Below are 22,765 nucleotides of genomic sequence, written 5' to 3'. Positions count from 1 at the left end.
AAAATGGTTGAATTTAAAAACGAGTTTCTCATAATTACATAAAAATTAGAAAATTATTTATTTATTTATTATATATCGCTTACCAAACTTTGCCATTTTTTGTCGGTTTGTTAAACTTTGGGAGCAGCCAATCGTTATCCAAGTAGAGGTTTTATCAGAAAGATGATATTTGAAATGCAGTTGTAGTCTCTATTAAGGCCTTTATAAGGCCACTATAAGGATATCCAAATTACTTAATATTAAAACTTGTACTTTACCATTTTTGTCACCAGTTGCTATACACTTCGATCGTTTAAGAAAAGAAATTTAGTTACAAGAGTTGCTTAAAAGACTATCAGATGCTTTCCTTAAGGACATATATGAGTTGAGTAGTAGAACTTACCTTCATCTACTATGCATCTAGAAAGTGTCCTTTGGTTTGGATCACAGTTCGATTGGTTAAAGCCAAACGAAATAAAGCTTTATCTAGTAGGCATCTGAAAAGTATTTACCTTGGTTTCTAACAAAAGTTGAGCGTTTTAAGCCAAAAGAAACAACCAATCCCCCAAACTCGTCCCTCCCTTTTTTGTTGAAATAAATACCACATGTTTGTATTGTACTATATGTGTTTCATATTTATTATTTTCAATTCGTATCGTTTCATCGTCATTCGCAAATTGCTCGTTATAATTACTATTATGGTTATTATTTGACAGCAGCAAATTATAATTTTCTTCATCATCATTATGATGATGTTGATTCTCGTTAACAACATTAATATTTGCATTTAAATTATCAAGATTAGGTTGTTCTTGTTGCTGTTGTTGCTGTTGGCTACGAAGTAAATGCTTTACAATATTTTCTTCGTGCTCACCTTTCTCTTTGTCTTCATCAATATATTCTTCTTTTTCCTCCTCATCTTCCTCTTGTTGGGTATTAGCATCAATATGATTATAATTATTATAATGATAATCGACTGTAGTAGATAAAATGTCTACAGGATTTATGCTCTTCTTATCAATTCGAACGTTTAATTGCTTATGATTATTGTCAATATTCTCTGTATTGAACGCACTCCGGCTATGGCTATGGCTAGGGCTATGGCTATGGCTATTTGGACTATCGAACTTAGTGCTAGTGTCTAAACTACTAGAATCAGTCGTGCTACTTTTAGTATTCATATTATTATTATAATTATTATGCTCGTTACTGTACAAGTAGTTGTAGTTTTTTGGCAAGGCAGGTATTGCAATATTAAGAATATGGCTATTACTATTAACATTTAGGTTTAAGTTACTATTAACATAGGTGTTTGAGTATTCATTTTGTTGTTGTTGCTGCTTCTGCTGCTGCTGCTGCTGCTGCTGTTGTTGCTGCTGTTGCTGCTTTACTGTCGTTGACTCAACCAACTGCATGTCGGCAGACGATGCTGCAACATTTTTTGTTGCCACTGTTGCGGCAGCAACGGCAACTGAACGTTTTCTACGCCCACGTTTGCGACGGCTTGCCGCCAACATGGCCATCAAATTGAGAGCCGATGGCGCCAATGAGGCTGCTGTTGCCGTCAATGCCGTGGAAGTTGCTGTCGATGAAGATGACGACGATGAGGATGCCGACGATGAGGCCGTGGGTAAATGTTCAACGGAAGCCGACGACGAGGATGTGAATTCATTCTCCTCCAATAACTGTTGGCGTTCCAATTGCTGTTGACGGCGTCTTTGCATGCGACGACGACGACGACGTTCCATCCATGTGGCATTGTTATGATGGTGACGCACCTCCAAATTTTTAGGTTGTGGCATGGCACCAACAGCAACAACATTATTGTGATTCTTGTTGTTGCTGTTGTTCTTGGCAATGCGCTGTTGCTGCTCTCTTTGACGCTGGCGATGTTGCAACTGTTGCTGTTGGCGATGTTGTGAGCGTTTGCGATTCCTGTTAATGATGTCCTGTTGTAACAGTTCATCATCAAGGCTATTGTTGTTGTTGTTGTTGGCTTGATTGTAGGACTTAGGGCTATTGTTGTTTTTGTTGTTGTTGGTGTTGTGGTTGCTAGTAGAACTATCGCTATTAATACTTGTTGTTGGCGACGCAGGGCGACGCTGTTTAACTCTCACACGTCTTGTGCCCGACACTGGGCCTAATTTTTTTGTTGTATTTGTTGTAGGTCTGGTTGTTGTTGTTGTACTGGTAGTTGTTGTTGTTGTAGTAGTAGTTGTTGTTGTTGTAGTCGTACTTGTTGACGTACTAGTAGTAGTTGATGTTGCTCTCGTTCTTGACAATTTACTACGAAAATCCTTGGCCTCGGCACGATAGAAGAAAAAGCAAGCATTTTTCAGGCGATGCAACCTTTTTCTATCCTTAGGCCCAATTGGTCTAAAGTTACGTTTAATGCCCACACGCAGCTCTTCATTGTAGGCATTTCTATACTGATAATAACCCCGATCCATTGACTCTCTGAAATGGCAATCGTTTGTGGCGTTTTTCTGAAGAAAGTAAGCAAAAAATGAGGAAGAAACAAAGAAAATGGAAAAGAAAACTTTTTGTTAGAGGTAAATTCATTGAGCGCTTAAGTATATTAGGGGGAGTCCGAACTAAAATTTTGAACAAGTTTGAACATCTATAAAGACTAAGCTCACTTTTTGCTCAAGTTAGCTATTAACTAAAGAATCTTTATCTATATTTATAACAAAACTTATTTATTATTGCTTACCTTTCCAACAAGTCGTCCTTGATGAAAGCATAAATAGTAATTCACATCCTTGGCATAGATTGTGATCTTGAAATCTGGATCCAGTGCATCGCCAACACTGTCCATTTTGAAGGATTCTAATCATGGAAAGACAAAAAAAGAGAAACACAAATCAAATTTAATTAATTATTAGAAAATAAAACAAGTTGATGTTAAGTAAATAATAGATTTATGGCAAACAGAATGCGAGGGGAATGGAAGGGAGTTCCTCACTTAGAGATAACCCAATTAATTGAAAGGTTTTCGATAAAGTTATGAAAGGTTTGATTAGTTTTTTTTTTCGGTGGCGTCAAATAACAAGCACATGCTACACCTCGAAGTGTGGTATGTGTCTGGTTATCAATGAATATGTGTGTATGTAGTTAAATTACTAGAATGCCCATCTAAACAGTCGTTGAACTTTTTGGCATTAATTAAGAAGGTACATATAACTCCTCCCACTAAGAGGTTTAACCCTGAAAATGTGTTAAGCATTTATGGATTCGATATGGCTTTTAGACGATCTTTGGCCACGTTCTCGAGGCATGCCGCCTATTAGGGAAGACCTTCAATTGATATGGACGAAAGGCAACGCCCCAAAACAAAACATATAACAAATCGATCAAATTGCTTAAGCTTCAAGTATTCCCCCCCTTCATCCACCTCTAACCCGCCAGTACACTTTTGATAGTTAGTTGGTGGTTTGGTAGCTCGACAAAGTTAGTTACTTCAAACTGATTAGATAAAATGCCAAAGTGACAATGTGTTTGACTTATTAATTTATGGTAAATGGGCATTCTTTTGCTCTTGTGAGCTATTGTAAAGGAATTTTTTGCTTAATAGTTGTCACTTTCATTTAGAGATCAACCTAGTTTAAATACTACGATCCTGAACTTGATGCAAACGGCTTGGAAAAACCGCACAGAACACAATAATAAGATGAAAGAAAAAAGAAACGAAATGAAATGAAATCAAACAGCAAAAACCGCAATGGCGCCGCCAAACAAACTGAGACTGAGAGCGGTTCATAACATCAATCAAATATTAAATTACCAATAATTTAATTAAGCACACAATATGCACAGACCGAGACAGACAAAACCGAGACAGAGTTCAAAATAAATGCCAATTTAATTGAAATGCCAAATGAAAATTTATCTATATACATCTGTTGTATCTATATGCATATAAAGATATATAGAATCAATAAGTAGAACTTACGTGCCAATGAGATGTCCTCTGCGGTAACTTTGCCGTGCGCGTTGATGTGCAGCGCACGATCGTTGTGGGTCATCAATGTTAATATATATTCGTCCGTCTTTGCGCATGTTGTTAATACAAGAGCAAGCATTACCTGTGAGGAAGAGAGAGAGAGATAGACGATTGTGATTAATAAACCAATGCATATACAGATACAGATACAGATACATTTGCTTTAATCCTAGTTGGCAGCCCCTTTTGGAACATGCCATAAATTTCCATTAATACGATAAGCTTTTTTTCCCCCCCTTTTCCCCCGCCTATACAAGCCAGCTGAACACATGTGACACCATAAACGTTTTTAATGGTCAAAGTTGAGCCGCAACGAAAACCATTAAAACCTATGGGAACTCTGAGCATTTGAGTGTGTGTGTCTGTGTGTGTTCTTTCTGTTATGGGCTAAGGACCAATCCCAGATGCGTTTTTCAACTTAAATGCAAAGCTTTTGATAATTGGCGCCCAACGTGAAACTATTCAACTAAACCCAGCTGCTTGCTCTTCTTCGAAACAACAAAATGGCTAAATTGTAAGATACTAAGGTTCACCCTTATAAAAATTCTTAGTTAGTTGGCAACAAGTTTCCAAAGAGAATGTAGTTTGTGCCACTAACCCACCATGAAATCACGTGTCTAACTCATGCCAGACTTATCTATAACACGTTTCTGAGGCAGCAGCAAACCAAAACAATTTACATACCAAAATATATTAATGATATCACAAAAATTATCAATAATCAATATGGTGGAGACTTTCCTTTTCTTTTTTTTTTTTTTTTGTTATTTTTTGCCTTAAAAATAATAATAAAAATAGCGTAACGAGTGCAAATCATCATCAATTCATAAGGTTCTTAAAGCTTAGATCAAATCCTCATATATCATTTGTTACAGCACACGGCACTACCTTAACTTTGATGATATTTTTAGATATTTTTTTAGCTGCAATGCTAAAAATATTTATATGGGCAGAGCTTATTGTGGCTTTTGTTTTAAGTACAAGGTACTAACACTTTAATTGACCACGCGTCCGCGAGTTTTTCTTCGTTTTTTTTTAAGTGGCTGGCATTTTGTGACTTTTGTAGCATAACCAATCGATTGAAGTTCCTCCTATAGACATTCCAACACTTGTCAGCTTGTCAACACATTTCATCAGTTGTAAAGTTGACAGAATGTCAGTTGTTTGTAGCTTTTTCTCTCCCTCTCTCCCTCTCTCTCTCCATGTGGTGTTTGCTTTGCCAGCGACCTTTTCCATAGTTCAATGACGTTTTTTTTTAATGTAATAATTATTATTATTTTTCGTTTATTACTATTATTTTGAAGTGGGGACCCACAGCCAAGCCAGAGCCACTCCACAAGCAGCACTCAGATAAAAAAAAAAAACTCAAAATATTTTCCCCCTCACTCTTCATTTGTGATTACATACACTTGATCCGATCTCTGCGGAATGCCTTAAATACTTTTTGTTCATGATAATTATTTTCGTCGTTTTTTTTTACTCTTTTGGAAGTGGAGTGTTGAAAACCAATTTTCAGATTTTGTAATTGAAATTGACAATCTCCAGATGGTTTTCAAAATTTATTACTATTTTGTTTTTGTATTTCGAACTTGCGCATTGTTTTAAGTTTGGACCTTTCTAATTCGAGCTTTGAGGAATGATATTATGATAGTATAGCAAAAAAGATTTATTATTATTTAATCAAAAGATTTCAAAATGAAATTAGTCTTCAAAAAAAATCATAACATTTTTTGAGATTGAAAAAGTTTTAAAAATTGTGGTCTTTTTTTAAATCAATTTAAAGCTGTTCAAATATTTCAATTTATGTTGAAAAGGTTTCCTATTTTCTGCCCCAGAACCTCTTTTCTGATTTGTCGTAGAAAGAGTTGCCCTAGAGCTAATAGAATCAAGTCACTGATAAACCGCTGATCAAGAATATATGTATATAGTAAAATACCCCACTATGAAATGCTAAATTATATATACATTTATATATAGACACTTACCATCGGTATAAAAATAATCCTGACATTGGGCAGCGTGAACTGTAGTAACCTGCAAAATATGAAAACAAAAAAAGACGAAATGAATTTCACATTATTCATATATAGACTTATGAATCAACTAAAATATTTGCATAATTATATAGTATATTGAATTTTGAATATTATTTCTCATATTAATTTTGATGTTTTGTTTCGCATTTCAACTTCCGTCTGAGATCATGACTCAAAACATTTTTGATGAGATGCTATAAGTTTACTGAGTTAGCCCTTTTCCATACAATGCATGGTCAATGTCATTCATATATATATATATTTATATTATATATATGAAAAACAAAAATAAAACCAACAACAAGAAGTGGCCACTTGGAAAAAGAGAAGAAAAAACGCCAAGAAAACGTTTCTCTATCGATTGATTTGAACAACTATTGTTTTGGAGGCTTTTTAACTATAAGAGTGACTTGGACTTGCATATTTTGTTTCACGACTAATCCCACCCCTCCTTCTTCTCCTTCTGTCGTCTCCTCTCTCTCTCCCCACAAAACGTGTGACAGACCCAAAAGGTCATTGATTTCAGCTTAAGGCTGAACTGAACTACAAAAACAAAAAAAATAAAATAAGAAAAGAAAAGAACTGAGAACAAGAACCAGAAGGGTAGTTTCTTGAGACGAAGGTCTTTGCTGTTTTTTTATATATTTTTTTTGAAAAGTGAAAATCGCACACTTTAGCCAAAGAAATCAATATGAGAGCAATATGTGGGAGAGGGGGAGTGGCAGAGGGGTAAGGAGGAGGCGCAAGTAGAATTCAAATTGCAATCCCAAAAAGCGAACTAAACCATTTAGCTCTCACAGTGGGCAGTCCCTTTTTTTATTTTAGGAAACGAGGAATCAAGAATCAAATGCCTTTTGGCCGATTGCCGATTTTTATCATTTTTCAATTTCACAGCAGACAATAAAACTTCCATTTCAATGAATCTACATACACATGTATACATATATATTTATATATATTTATGAGACGATTTTGATTTGGTTCTTTTGCCTCTTGGCAATTAAGTGGAGAGCTTGCAATTTAGTCAAAAATTTATGTTTAGCTCTGCATTCGATTTAATTTGTTGATTTTCTTATGAAATTCATGGATTTTACGATTGGGGGAGTTGACTAAAAAAAAGAAAAAAAGCTGACTGTTCAGATATTTATATTTTAGGTTTCTAGCGAAACATGCTGATTGATTTTCATTATGCTCTATTACATGTGTATAATGCATGTTGTGCCTCAGGTAAACACTTTAAGCACATTTCATGACATTCCCCTGAAATAATAATATATGTAAACCTCTTTTCATTTTCTATTCTAGCGCCAGATTTCTGAGGTCTAGCAACCGCAAACCGAAACTGAAACCGAATTCTAATACCCATAACAAAAGCCCAGATGACCCGCCCATCTACAACTCAAAAAAAAAAAAAAAGAGTCGCTCTCAGTCTAACACATTCTGTCTCTGTCTCTCAACTTTGTCTTCTATTTTCATTTCTCATGTATGTAATTTGATATCACCTTACTTACTGTCTCTCTACTGTGTATGGCTCCAAGTGGGTTTTTTGTATCTGTATCTGCGTCCATGTCGGTGTTTTTTTTTGTTTTCGTTTTGTATCTGTGTCCATGTCTGTTTGAGTGTTTGTGTGCTTTACTTTTTTTTTCTACGTTTCGTTTCGTTTCCTTTACAATGCGACTTATAATTACCTTTTTGGTATGCAGACAACAGAAGCACAAGAACTTGAATGAAGTCTTTAAGTAGTAGAGACAGGGTTAGGGTTAGGGTTAGCAACAGAGGGCCCAAAAGGGACAGGCAAATATAGGGACACAATGTGTTTGGAATAATGATTAGCATTTCTGTTTAAGGACCACCTATGTGGGTCTCTAACCAAGGTCTAATGAGCTTTTTTTGTGCTCAGCAACAAAGCTTTGATCCTCTGGAATGTTTTGAGGAAGCTCAATTGAAGATTCTACAGGAATTTTATAGACTTATGACCTTTTCTTTTTGAAGTCTAAAGATTTCATTTAGAATTGTATTTATTCCAGATTTAAGCATTAGTTAAATGTGTTAACTATTATTTACTTTTTTATAGAAAATCTAAGGCATTCAAAGCTTTCATAATCTTTAGCTTTGATCCTTTTCAGAATTAAAGCAATATTTTATGGAAAAACTAGGAAATTTTGGCTTTAAGGATCTTCTTCTTTTATATTTTTGATGCTATCTAAGCTCATTTTGTTTCTCACATATTAAATAAAAGCTTTGATCCTTAAAATCTGTAGTCAAATCTTTTTGCAATTCGTTTATAAGGAGACCTGTCACTTGTTAAATCTCAAACACTTTTTAAGAGCAGTTGGTCTATCTATCTAATCGCTCAGGCACATTTCCCTCCCCCCCTTTAGTCTTAATTAGTTTTGTACATTCGATTAAATTTAAGTATTTAGTATAAATACGAACGTAAATAGCAAGAAGTACGCCAGCAAAAATGAAAATAAAAAAAATCAACTTGTCATTTGCCACTAGATAAACAAACATACATATAAGAGTTAATATTGATTTAGTCGAAACTAGTTTTGGGCACGTGGTTTATTTGTTGTATTGTATACACATACATATACATACATACATATACAAATATTCCATGGACCTTAGCCCACTTGTTGATTTGCAATTTGGCATCTGTGGAATGTGACAACGATTAGATTAGACAACCAAAAAGAAAAAAAAATTAAAAATAAATAAATACTAGAAAACTGAATGTGACGGAGGTAGAAAAGATTTTGCACCACAAAGACATAACGATAGCCCCATTTTTTGTTGTTGAGGGTATTCACATTTTGGTAAGCGAAACCGAAATCCTTAAGTAGCTTCTGATTGCTGCCACGTGTGTGTTAGCTCGGCCGCAAAATCAGAGGCCATCAATCATGTAATCGCTTCGTAATAATTACAGTTACAAAAAACTCCCTTCTTCCTTTCTGTCTCTCTCAAGTGTGAAATGTTTTCGCTTTCCTTTTTTTTGTAACTTTAATTGTGCGTGGAGTTGGTCACCCTACAAATTGCACAATATATATATATATATATACATGCATGCAATCTTTCCCTCACCGTTTTGCCAGTTAATGCAATTTCAATTTTTGCGCTTTTGTTTTAGGGGTTGCTCCGAAATAAACCAAACAAAAATACTTTTACGTCGAACCGATGTTATTTAATACTCTTGCATCATCATCATCATGATGAACATCGTCCACCTTGCAACAACCCTAACCCAACACCCCCTTTTGGTCTCAGTCTCACTTATCAACCCTACTCCGTATAACCAATTCCGACTCCCAACGGCTGTAAAAATTAATACCAAACGTGGCTGTGCATTTTTATTTGTTTCACTGGAAATTTCAACTAACTTCAAGCAGAAGGTTCTCCTCCACCAGATATAAATAAATACATCTAAATGGCTTTTAGAGGGGAAAATATGCGAAACATTTCCTAGGAATTCAATTGTAATTGTAAGCTCGACTTACATGGGCAGAGGGTATCCAATTTAGCTAAGACACATTTTCCTGGGAAACTATGTATAAAGTTGGCCACATTCCATTGATATATCATATCTATTTTGTTTACTCCATCCTCAGGGCGAGCCTCAGGCACTTGAACTTGTGGCGCAAATAGCGCAACGCCCCAAAAAAAGAAACAGAAACAGAAGAGCTAAAAACACACAATGGAATGGGTTCAGTGCACCCCCCAGTCACACTAGAGAGAAAGAGAGAGATAAGCAAATGTTGTTAAGAGATACATGCGTACACACACGACAACTACTTAGATACTCCAAATAGATACACAGTGTCAAGGCTATGCCCTCCCCCTACTCCCCACCGAATCTTCTCCCACATCGTATCATAGACTGTCTGTCGTGACACTACACAAATCTTGGCTCATTAACTCATTCACAACTTTACTTTACTTTACTTTTTTACGTACTTTACGCTTTTTTGCGCCCTGTTGATGCATAATTCTGAAACAGGCGTGAAAATTACACACACACACACACACAGAGAGTTGAGAAAGGGGTTGTATGTGTGTATATATCTAATGCGATTTGAACGACAGCTGCATGGGCTGATAAGCCAGATAAGCAGCACTGCCAATGCCTAAGCCGCAGAGCCTCGTCTCCACCCCCCTCCCTCCCTTCCTTGCCTACTCACATTTTAGCTACTTAAGTGGCAACGGGCCAAATACCTTTTTGTTAGGCTAGGCAACTTTCCCAATGTGTCAATATCAATCAAGACAGACAGAGACACAGACAGCAAGACAAACGTCGATGATGATGATGATGAAGAAGACGAAGTAGCAAGTCCAAGGCAAACATTGGACAAGTGCATTGCGACTGTCTACTATTAGTGGTAGTCCCTTCTCCTACCCCCGGAGCTATCTCTTTAAACCTCTCCCAGCTGAGCTGCTCAAATGTGACACCTTACAATGTATTTTTCTGGAAATAAAAAAAGCTGATACTAAATACAACAAATGTGATGAAACCATACGGGACAGTTGAGAATTATTGATATTGAATTCGATTCCGATTGATGTCAGTGCAAATTGCATGTACACAAAATAGCTATAATTATTTTCTACAATAAGTATTTGTAAATATCATCAATTACCAACTACTTACATATATATATATATATACAAATATTAGAAATCTGTTTTGCACCCTTAAAAAGTTGAAAAATTTTCATTCATTTCATCAGAATAAATATGGTCTTAAAATTGTCAATTAAGAAATCGTTCTTTTGGACTTTAAAGTTTGAAAAAAAAAGTTTAAGTAACTAAAATTTATTTAAATTTTTTTAGAAACGAAATGAGAAAAAGTAATTTATTACTTTAACTGGTTTTGAAACTTTATCTCTTGACCTGGCATCTTTTTCTTTCTTTCTCATATATATCAAGAGGACCGCCAGAATAAAGATATCATGTATTTCGCTAATTGATGGATGAATGGATAATAACCAAATAAAAACTGTTTCACGTTAGAAAACTAATTTTATAATTAATAAAATAGTTTATTTATATATATTATTTCAAATATATTACATTTCTCAACTAAATATTTTAACCTTTTGTTAGCTTTCTTTGATAAAATTAATATTTTTAGAAGTTCGTTACGAGTTCATGAGATATAAAGTGCAAAACCTAAACAAATAATTGTATGATTTTTGAAAAAAATACAAAATTTAGTTTAATTAAAGGGTATTCCACTGCGTAATATAAAATATGAAGTTTTTACTTTTAAAAGATCTTTTAAATTTCAAATTGGAAAACCTTGCAAATCCAAACTCTTCTTGCTGGAGTTATGAATTCTTGACTATTTATGAAGATATTTACCTCAGGCTTTTCATTTTCTTTGGTAGAACCCACTTAAAATTAACTATTCTCGATTTATGTTTAACAATGCAGATATTTACTCATGGAATTAACTTTTTTTTTGAGTTAAATCCCCATTAATGTTGATCAATATTGTTGTCGATAACTTTCACAATTTAGCTGGATTTTCGTGTTGTGATTTCAGTGTGTGTACACACACACACGCACACACAGACAATAAAGTATGTGTAAAGTGGGAGTGTTTGTTGTTTTTCACAATACTGCAGAAGTAGCAACAACAAGAGCAACAACAACAACCACTGCACTTTTGTAGGTCAGGTGCAAGTGTCGATCTCTAGTTGGCAGCTGTTGGCTGCTTCTGCTGAAAAAGACGTAACAAAGGGCCCAATGGGAAAGATAAACGGTTGGGTGGGTGGGTGGTTTAGGGCGGATGTGGTTACTCTGTGTGACCAATGGTTGATGGGCTAGCCAATGGCTTGATGGGATGAGGGCGGGACGGGGTAACGAGGCAAGTTGGTAATTTGTAATGCAAATATTTGCATAAATTGAACATTTTTACAACCCACGTTTTCAACTTTGGCATAATTTATCTACAACTACATTGACATCTCCCACGCCCCGTGGCCCTTGCCCCACCCCTCTCCCTCTCTCTCTCTCTCTCTCTCTTACAAAAATTCAATTGTTTTATAACCATAAGCAAAAAAAAAAAACACACAAATTGTCCAACCCGCAAAAAAACAATATAAGCAAAACAAACACTTGAGGGCCGCCGCATGGTTCTTGACAATAAAACACAAAAAAAAAGTTTGTTTCGAACGCTTTTCGGCGCATTTGTTATTATTTTATTTTATTTCAACTTACATATATATTATGGAAAATTATACTACGCGTAGTATAATGTTTCCATAGTAGTATTAGTATTAGTAGTAGGAGTTCTACCGTTTCTGTCTACGTATATTTTGAACGTGTTCATGATAAGATAAAAATTTTCAAAACACTGAAAACATCGTCTTCACACTTAGTTGTAGTTGTAGTCGGTGTCGCAGTCAATCGTTTATACTACGAGTACTTGTGTGTGTGTGTGTGTTTGTATGTGGAGGCATATGCGAAGTTAGGTTCTGTGTATACCCTTTCTAAACGTAAAAGGGTAGTCTTAACTATAGTAAGATGTAGGCAAAGGAAAGATTTTCTAAAAAGCATTTTCTATTGGTCTTCAAAAGGTTTGAAATGAATAAAAGATCTAACTGATAGAATGTTCTATAGAAATGATGTTACTAAGAGTTGAAGATCTATTCAGAAACTCATATGATAGATTGAAAAAGAGTATTCTTCATTCGACTTTGATCCAAATATTAATCATTATGTTGTGTATTCAAGTCAAAGCTTAAATTTTAGTCCCAGGCAACCCGCGTTTTGTTTTGTAGAAGAACTTTCGATAAGCTTATATAGAGGATTACTCACATTGCCTCTAATGGCTTCAAATCATAAACGCATAAAACCATATAAACAATCAACTAAAATTCAATAAATCGCCCACAAATCGCCCTCAATCAGCCATTAAAAATGAAGCAGGCAATAATACCCACATATAGCCTAGGCGTGCGACATATTAGCCAGACATTGGGAGCCAGATTAAATTACACTCACTGGCGACTTGAAATTGAAATGAAGAGCAAAACAAAAAACAAAGTTTTCTTTTTGTAAAGCAAATAGAAAATAAAACCAATCAACAGGTTACAATGTCAAAAGAATGAATCTATCATCAAGCATTTGAGGGGGGTCTGAATTACATGGAATGTCGTTTGGTATGCCAAATGCAAGATAACTGAGGGAATGACTAAGAAATCGTTATATACTTATATATATACATATATAAATATTTAGCCTAGCATCATAATAATCATAATCCAATAATTAGCATCATCACATGAAACGTGACTTTTGAGGTCGTTTATTGTATATGAGTGATATTTTATTCCGTCACTTCCATATAAAAAAAAAACCTCAACAAGCCTTTACCAATAATAACCCAATTATTCACATCTATATTAATATATGTCTATATATATATATGTATATGTACCTATATTTCTACGTGTTATGGTTTTTGTTTTTCTTATATATATTTATTTTTTTGACTTTTGCCTTTTTCTTTGCCCTGCTCGACAGCTTTTGCCACCCGCGCGTAACCTAATTAAACAAAAAAACTTGAAGTCTTATACAAATCCATATATATATGTATATAGAGATTTTTTTTGCATTAACAACAGTTAGTTGAATAGAAGATTAAAAATACATTTAAAAAGTGCAAATAATTATTCAAAATACATTAATTCGAAAAGTCGTTATTGATATACCCTGTAATCAAAATAAATTGATCTTTATATATGTCAAACTACTGATTCCTTCTAGGAAAGAGGATTCCTTCTCTATATACTTAACTAAAGAACTATGCCTCTAATCATTTAGGATATATGTTCTATATATACTTTAGTTCAATCTTAAACTCTTTGATTTCTAAAGCTAAATATTTCCACTTTTCCTTATTCCTTAAGCTTTAAGTCATTTTTTTTTTATATTCTTGAATTTCTCATCTAATTTAAAGGGTATATATATTGTCCTTAGAGTTCATTTTTGGTTTATACGATCTTCATTGATTGCATTAATCAAAACTGCACAATAATGCCAAGTCATTAAAGGTTATTTATGATTTACTATAAGCATGTGATTTGCCAAATCAATAAATATCAATAAAAAAAAAGAAACAAAATGTTGCGTAGACAGAAAGGGAAAGATAGATTGTGGCTCCCCTCTTTCGCTTTCTCTCTCTCCCTCTCTCTCTTTTGAAAGGGTTTATAATTCAATAGTTAATAGTTTAATAGTATTTTCTATCATTGCCCTCGTCTTTGGCTATTCCCAAATGTTATCATTTCTTTTATCTACCTTTTGTATTTCCGTTTTAATTAATAAACACAAAAAAAAAAAAATAAGTGAGAAAAATTCGAAAATCAAATATTGTCTAGTTTTTTTTCTTACAGTAAAGTTTGTTATCTTTCCCCTCCCCGAACCACCTCAATGAGTGGTGGTGTTGGTGGTGCTGGGGCGTGGCTTTTTCTTACAACTTGTTTTATGGATGGATTGAAATTGGATTTTGATAAAGTCCGCTAAAGATTAGAATTAAACAATAATTGGAGTGGGAGGCATTAAAAAGTTGTAAATTCATTTTTTTTTGCGCAAAACCAAAAAAATTGTTTAAAATTTCAAAAGTTCTTGTTGTTAAGCAGGGGGCAGGAGGGGGTTGGATGATTTATGTATGACTCGCTGGCAATCAGATTCAGGTAAATGTCCTGTGAGATCAGCAGCAGTAACTGGCGACCCCTTAATGGGTAATGGGCAAAAAGGGGTTGCACACACACACACAGACGCACACACAACTAAGATTTATCCTGACAGTTTGCATGTGTTAGAGCCATAACAAGTTATAAATTTTTGTCGAACTGGACCTCAGAACTGAATTCTTGTTTCAAAACATATAATTGTTGTGCTTTTTTCTTTCTTTCATTTTTTTATGTGTGTATTTGAAAATTGCTTTTTAAGTGAAATTACTTTTGGCATGATATTTAGTCGAACATTTATCCATTTATATATATATGTACATACATATATCCTTTGTGTGTGTGTGTGTGTGTCTGTGAAGGGAGCAAAGCAAAACACAGGTCATGTCATGGCTTTGCTCTTGGTTTTTGGGTTTGCTTTTTGAGTTTGGTTTCTGTTCGTTCATATGGCGTGTTTTTCTTTGCCTCCTTTGATTTTTATGCACGTGGTGGCTCAATCTTTGTCTTACCCTTGCCGAAAATGGGTATATCAACTTGAAGATTTTGCTGACTAAAAGTTACACTAACTTAAATTATAATTATCAGCATGACAAGAAAAAATTCGTTTGATTTCAACTAGTTTGAAACGTTGTAACTATTTTTTTGGTTAGTTTGAAGAACCATTTTAACAAACAAATATATTGAATATATTTTTACAATCATGAAACTTGAAAACCTGAGCTTCATCGGATTTACCGAACTTTGTGTTTGATATTATAGTCTTTGTAATTCTCAGAAAAGTAGAAACTAAGCCATAAGACAGAAAAATTACAACGCTACTTAGTTTAAAAACTTTTTTTAAATGTGATTTCAAGAACCTTTCAAAAATACCATAAAATTCTTAGACTTCTTCTTACTATATTAACATTCTAAAAACCATATCTTAGCTATAAATAATATGATTTACTGATATAGTTTATTATTATAGAAAATAAATTTGGGGTATTCCCATTATTATTCAATTCTACAAAATTTTCTACAAATTTTTTTTATCAACTTTTAAAAGTAAGTTCAGTGTTAAGCAATTAAAAAACTACTGAAATTGAAAATAAATGAATTCTATGACAATGTTTGACGTTGTTTATTAACTTTGTTTTGTAAATTAACTTTGTAAGCAACCCAAAAATATTTGAATTAAACAAAAAAAATTAATGCCATAAAAAAATTTACGTAACAGTTTAAACATTTCAGCGTTTTATATAAAAAAAATTATATTATATATCCCCTTGTAAGTGATTAACAAATTTATATGGCCAAATTTTTTGTATAAGACTTCTTTTGAGATAAAATATTCAAAAAATAATTTCATAATTCAACGTAAGCATTACATATGACAAATGCTTTTGAATCAGAATTGAAATGCCATAAAGATTGTTTTAGATCATAATATTTATGATCTCTTGTCTAAATGAACCACAGAAAGAAAAAAGAAATAAAAATCGTGAATATTCTAGACATAATTCCACATAATTTTGATGGCATGAATTTCATAGAGATCTTATGACTGTAATTTAAGTGAAGATTACTTACATCGTATATTTCTGGCCGCATTGTAGCCCCCAAAATTTAAGGGTATAAATTATAATCCAACATGGGTCTGTTGTGCGTGTTATAGTTGATAATATATAAGTATATATTTATATATATTTTTAATAACAAACTCGTTCAAAATCGTACATTTGATTTGTAGATTTATGTTTTGCTAAAGATGACAATGAAGTCGCTGTTGTTGTTGTTGTTGTTGTTCTTGAAGATGTTGTTGTTGTTGTTGTAGTTGACGTTGACACGAATTGGAAACCAAACGGAAATCAAAATTCATATAGCTCATAAGTTATATTGGAGTAGTACATATGTAGATGCCCGAAAACAGCAACAAAAAAAAAACTGTTGACGCGACATAAATTTTCAATTACACCGCGAATAGCAACAAATAATATGCCATATATATATAATTTTTCAAAGAAAGAGAAAAAAAACCGAGACACAAAAAAAAATTTCTTCGTTTTTCTTCTTACGTTTTGATATGTGTGTATTTATGTATGTATTTGTGTACTACTGATTAAACAATATGTAATTTGTTGTAATACAATATTTATATACGATTATATATTTGTATATTTTGTGTATAATTTTTCTTTATATTTTATATATATATTGTGGTTTAATATTGCACGACACTTTTTTTCCTTTTGTATTTTATTCGAAACAAATTTGCATTAAAATTTTTTGCACAAAAATTATTTGAAAATATATTAATTTTTTGTTGTAGTAAATTTAATTGATTATATATTTTTGTAATTTTTTTTGGCTTTGCGGCACTGGCTTAATTAGTATTATATTAATTTTTGAACTGGTTTTCAAGACGATTTTTAAAACAAAATCAGTTTTTCCATCAACTTTCAAATTCTTTTTCAATTTGCACTTTTGCACCTTTTTCTTTAGCTTTGTGGTTTTTTCTTTTTGCATTATTTTTTTAACTTTTGAATATTTTTTTTCAAAAGATTTGTTAAGAACGTTTTTAGTTAGAAATATAATTTTATTTATATTTTGTGTGTGTGTGTTTTTTTGTATTTTTGGGTGTGTTTGGCCCGCTGCCAGCGATCTTGACTTGACGAAAGGTGAACACAAACTGATTCAGAAAAATAATTCACAAAAAATATACGTCGTCCGAGATACGAGATACAAAATTGTACGTCGCAAGATACGAGATACTTTTTTTGTTTTTCCTTTTCGTATTGTGTGTGTGTTTTGAACTGAACCTCGTGGCGAACTCAAACCCGAGCGAATATGTTCGAACTGGCATGGGTGTGGCCACAAAAAGGGGGTTGATTCTAACCGCTAACTGCTTACAGCTCGCTGAGTGAGTGTTTATGCTGAAAGTATCTTTAGACCATGAGAGCGTTAGATTTGGTTCCACGGAGTTTCTAACATTGATGAAATTTTATCTTAGAAATTATGAAATTTCCCTTTGTCACAGCCATGAATTTAGACAATTTAATGTCTTTGATAAATGGCAAATAGTTTCTGTCAATATGGAGACATTTAGTTGGCCTAAACTGTACTTAGCCAGAAGGTATAGCCAAGCTAATGTCTTTGATTTAGGTCATTTTACTAAGATTAGGTGGAAGGGTGAGATCTGCTCTACTTTTTTGTTTTGGCATCATTTTTAGCCCCCATTTTTAAGGCAAGCCCCCAAAAAAACAGTCGTCTTTCTCTCTCTCTCTCTTTCTCCATATATTGGGCATATATTATTGGGCAAGGTCCAGTTCAGTCTTTTACGTTTGAGTTTGCTAGACCGTTAGCTAAAGTTTGACCTGCATTTTGTTTTGATATTGATTGATTAGCTGGCTACTGGTTAGAAGGCAGTTTTATTGATCATGGCTGTAAATCAAATTGCGCACCATTTATATTGGGTAATACAATGTTAACCCAAAATATCTGCAGATCGTGGCAGGTGGAGTATGTCACACCTCTTGTTCTCTTTCTCTCTCTCTATTTGCCCTGTTATCATCATTGCATGCCAATGGACTTTGGAACGGTGTGTTCAATTTTCAATTAACTAGATACCCAAATCAGTTCCAATTAAATGATTGTCAAAAGTTCCCCTTGAATCAAAAATTCAAAACGGAATTCGGTAGCGTCTTCTCTTTCACTAGCGCTTATCACACGCATTCAACTTGTTGACTAAAAAAAACTATGTCACTAAATAGTGACTCACAATTTGAATTACTATGGAATGCTGATTCCGAGTACTGGCACTTGATTTTGAAGCAGCATAATTAATGATGATGAAAATGAAAGGTTCTTTGGCCATCATCAATTTTTAAGTGGAAATTTTTTCATGGCATTGCGAAAAGTCGCTACAAGCGTAAAGCTTCTAGCGAAAAGGCTTATCAAATGCCATAAACATGATGAAATTGATATACATTGATATCCTATATAGAATACCGACTCGTGCAACCCGTCGTATCTACTCTTCCTCCTCCTCCCACATTTGGCTGTAAAGTTGCTGTTAAGCCTGACAGCTTCGAACATGTTGCAAATGTTAACTCCGCATTAGTTCAAGCAGTGCACACTCTGTAAATTAACAGAGACAACATAACAAGCAGTGCAAGCCTTAGTTAAAACTAACAGAAGAGGGGCCAAAACTCTCATGGGAAACTCATTTAGATTTTCAATTAAAAATTAGACAACTCCATTGAAATTTACTCAGGCAATGAATAAATATTAAAATAATTATTAAAATAATTAAAATAATAAATTAAAATAATATAATAATAATTTCAAATACCATTAAAAAGTTGTTTCAATAAGTGCAAATGAGTATTTATTTCTTACCTTTTATACATACTTTTTTCTAAACAGATTATTTTACCCCCAAAATGTGTGATTTATCAGAACCAGGACTTTAATGATAAAAATCATTAAACAAATTTTGAATTTAGCATTAACTTTTATTAATGCTATTGAAATTAAACTTAGTGGCCAGCAAAAAGCCAAAATTTGTTCAAGTGTAACCTAAATCTAAAAAAAAATAAAAATGCACTGCTTGCATTAAGCCTAAATTAAAAACATTTTGGCATATTTGAATAAATTCAATAGGCAATAAGCAATTTAAAACCACATTTACGTAAACTAATTGTTTAATTAATTACAGAATATATTATGGGCCTTAGTGTTTAGACAGCCGCGAGACCTAATAAACTTATTATTTGTTTGTCTATATTTGTAAAAATAATAAACATCAAAATAATAAACACTTGGCTTAAATTTATAAGGCCTTGAGACAAATTAAACAAAAAAAAAATCAAAAAGGTCGTTAACCCTTAAATAATGTTATTCTACGTTTATTTATATACAAATATTCAACTCATTATTTGATATTTTTAACTCATACCCATTTCGCTTTTTCTGTTTAAATTGTCTCCAAACTTTTGAGTCTATAAGATCCTACGTAAACTTATCGCAGTGTATATGTATCCTGATTTTGAAAAGGATATTTCAATAAATTTGGAGCAGAGAAAATTTCCGAAATTCCTTTTATGCTAATATAAAATTTAGACCTTGATGCCACGTCACGATTTATCGCTCTCTGATCACAGTAATATTTAGATCCTACAGTGATCCAATGAAAAAATAAAAAAGATTTTTTCAAAATTTCAAAAACATTTCAAAGACATTGATATCTTAGCCCACCTGAGGACTAAATGTCCTTTATACAGAAAGTCCTTGACTACAGGTGTTGTGTCACACTAAATAAATAAAAAAAAACATCCTTTGTTCTTACTTAAATTTATTATACATGTAAGATAAACTGAACACTTTAATTATATGTATAAGATCAGAACAGTGGAATTTCCCTTCAATTAGCCTTAGTTTACTAAAGATTTTAATGCAATCAGAGTATAATCGACGATTAAAAAATAATAATTCTCTTATGAAAATTTAATAATTTCAGTTACCAGAAAATAAATGTTTAAATTTTCGGTTAAGCCTTTGTCGTTAGACTCAGATTCAATCAATTTGTTTAAACCTTTTTATGAAATTCAGTGGAAAGTTATTTTTCTAGGGTAATTGAAACTAAAACTATACAAACACTAACTTGTTAAAATCTTATAAACCAAAAATCAATTTTAAAATATAAATTTCTCTGTACAAAACTGCTAAAATCGAATTGTACGTTTAAATATTAGGATCTAAAAACTATAAGCACTCTAGAAAACAAGTAGTTTCAATTATAATTTATACATTGTATTCTTACTAAACAAAGACAAATTTCTTATAGCCACTTAAGTCGATGGCTAATTTCAATAAAATTAATAACCAAAAACTTTTTCTATCTTATCGCTACTTAAAAAATACTCAAATTAAGAGGTTTACGACTCAAGTGGTTGAGGAAATTAAAATTTCATTTAAAATATAATCATTTTGCCATTTCCGCACCAACCACCCGAAAACAGATATTTATATTTCATAGCCAACTAACCGCAAATTCGTTTTTCGTTTTCCATTTTTGGCTCTTCTGCACAATTTCCAAGTAGCTATAACTAACCAAATAACTGTTGGCTCTATCTTTCTTGATTATTTTGGCAAACTCAGCAGGACACAAATAAGTACAATAAGACAAAGCAGAGAAGACAGTGAAAATACAAATAGTCTTGGCGCCAGGTAAAACAAAAAGGTGTAAAAATCCACAATAGACAACAACGTGAAATAAGAAAAAAAAAAATATACACACCAAAAATTCAAATATTTATGAGATTCTGTGTTTTTTTTTTTGGCTATGTGTGACATTGACAAGTTAATTTTTTTCCATCGGTTTCTTTATATTTTTCCACTCTCTGGTGGGTCGCACACATACGAATACAAGAAAAACCGAAATGAATACCGAATGCTGGGCCAGAGATTTATGATCCTGTGTCTGTCTGTCTCATTTTGTGTTTGTGTGTGTCCTTTTGCCACCTCTGCCAGCTCTTGTCATATCTCTGATGCAAATGTGTCACACTCACGACCTGTTAAAACAAACTCGAGCAAGTTCCATAAAAAAATAAAAACAAAAAAGAACAATCAAAACCCGAAAAAGAAAAATAAACGTTGCACCACTGCATTGGCCTCCCCAAAAAAACAAAAAACAAAAAAAACGAAACAAAAGCCTGAGAAATATTTTAATTAAAATTCACTGCCCCCCTCAAAAAAAAAAAAAAAAAAAACACACGCATACGAAGCACAAAAACCGCAAAAAAGTAAAGCAAAACAAAAAAAGGCAGGCAGGATAAACTCCAAACCGCCGCCTGATCTCAACTGATAAACGCCAAAACCAACAACAACAACGCGAAGGTGGAGAACAAAATCCCCTTTTAAAGGTAAACTCAGGGCAAAAAAAAACAGCGTAGAGGCTCTGTGCGGTGGGCGTTGGTTGAATATAAGATGCAGCAGCAAGCCAAATAAAAAACAAAAAAAGAGAAAATAGGGCCCAAAAAGGAGTTCAGTTCAAGAAACTTTATAGACATTCGATAACGAAGAACAAATACTCTTTATCAAAAGAGTCTTAAAGTTGATATGGCAACGCTAAACAGTGATCAGCTGTATTCAATTATAGGAAACGCGAACCAGTTGGGAATTACACAAACTAATGACTTTGGGTGCTGCTGAACTGCTTTCATCTAGCAACTTATTATTTTACAATTAGAACTGCTGGAAATCCATATTTAATACTTAGAAAGCATTCGTAATAGTTAGAAATCTTGGAAACTTTTTGAAACTAATAACTTTATGATCACTTAATCTTACGATTTGTGAGAATTTTGGATTAGTATTAACATAAATTTAACTCACTCGTAGCCAGTGGCGAAATGCTGATTTTAGAGGTAAAATAAGTCTAGACTCTATTCCAAGGACGAATCTAAAAAACTCGGGTATGTGCCGATCAAAGAACTCAAATTTTCGGCTAACTTTCAATGAAGACATTTTGTCTGTATGAGTATTATGAAAATTGTATGGTCACTTCGAAGACTCACTAGTTGGGGTATAAGGAGAGGAAACAAGTCACAAATTATTCAAAATATTGACAGTTTGGGAACCCCCAGATTCCCTCTTTGGATGTGTCCAAGGTCTTGACTATCAAAATTATTGTGGTTTATAAGGTAGAATAACGAATAAAATATCTGTTATCGTCTTTTTCGAAATATTGTCTTTCCATTTCGAAATATTGTTTTGAGTGATCAAAGTTTTTTAACATGAAAAATGTTTTCCATCCTTCATCAAATACAAATATAACCAATATACAAAAACCTACATTAAATTTAAAATTGAAATTTGCTTTAGTGTTTTCTAGAGTTTTTGAATGCCAAAACTTACTAAATGCAAAAGCTTACAAACACTTTTGACTATCTCTTGTTTTTAGTTCCAAGTCATCTTTTCATGTGAAAGAACTTTTGCGTTGTTATAATTTTTGTAGAGTATCCAAACTGGCCTTCCAAGGAACTGTAGATCATCGTTTGTGAGTGTGTGAGTGT

The 22,765-nt window shown here is 33.2% G+C and overlaps 1 protein-coding gene across 1 annotated transcript; it reads right to left on the bottom strand.

The window, feature by feature from the left end:
- Positions 1-518: 518 nt before the first annotated feature.
- Positions 519-16,739, bottom strand: LOC6646270 (protein kinase 4). The gene is made up of 5 exons (XM_023177897.2): positions 16,281-16,739; positions 5,968-6,016; positions 3,932-4,064; positions 2,693-2,808; positions 519-2,465 (listed from the first exon to the last, which is right to left on the bottom strand). Coding segments are annotated over exons 1-5 (2,247 nt in total). The 5' UTR covers positions 16,283-16,739.
- Positions 16,740-22,765: the final 6,026 nt, after the last annotated feature.

This window comes from Drosophila willistoni (assembly GCF_018902025.1).
Source record: "Drosophila willistoni isolate 14030-0811.24 chromosome 2L unlocalized genomic scaffold, UCI_dwil_1.1 Seg72.1, whole genome shotgun sequence".
Classification (NCBI taxonomy): Eukaryota; Metazoa; Arthropoda; class Insecta; order Diptera; family Drosophilidae; genus Drosophila; species Drosophila willistoni.
This window is presented reverse-complemented; position numbering and strand designations above follow the sequence as displayed.

What these genes read in the sequence shown, in the direction of transcription:
- LOC6646270 (XM_023177897.2), bottom strand. An exon ending in AGAGGACATCTCATTGGCAC is followed by an intron (nt 2,809 to 3,931) that starts GTAAGTTCTACT and finishes TTCCATGATTAG; the next exon opens with AATCCTTCAAAATGGACAGT. An exon ending in AAGGACGACTTGTTGGAAAG is followed by an intron (nt 2,466 to 2,692) that starts GTAAGCAATAAT and finishes TACTTTCTTCAG; the next exon opens with AAAAACGCCACAAACGATTG.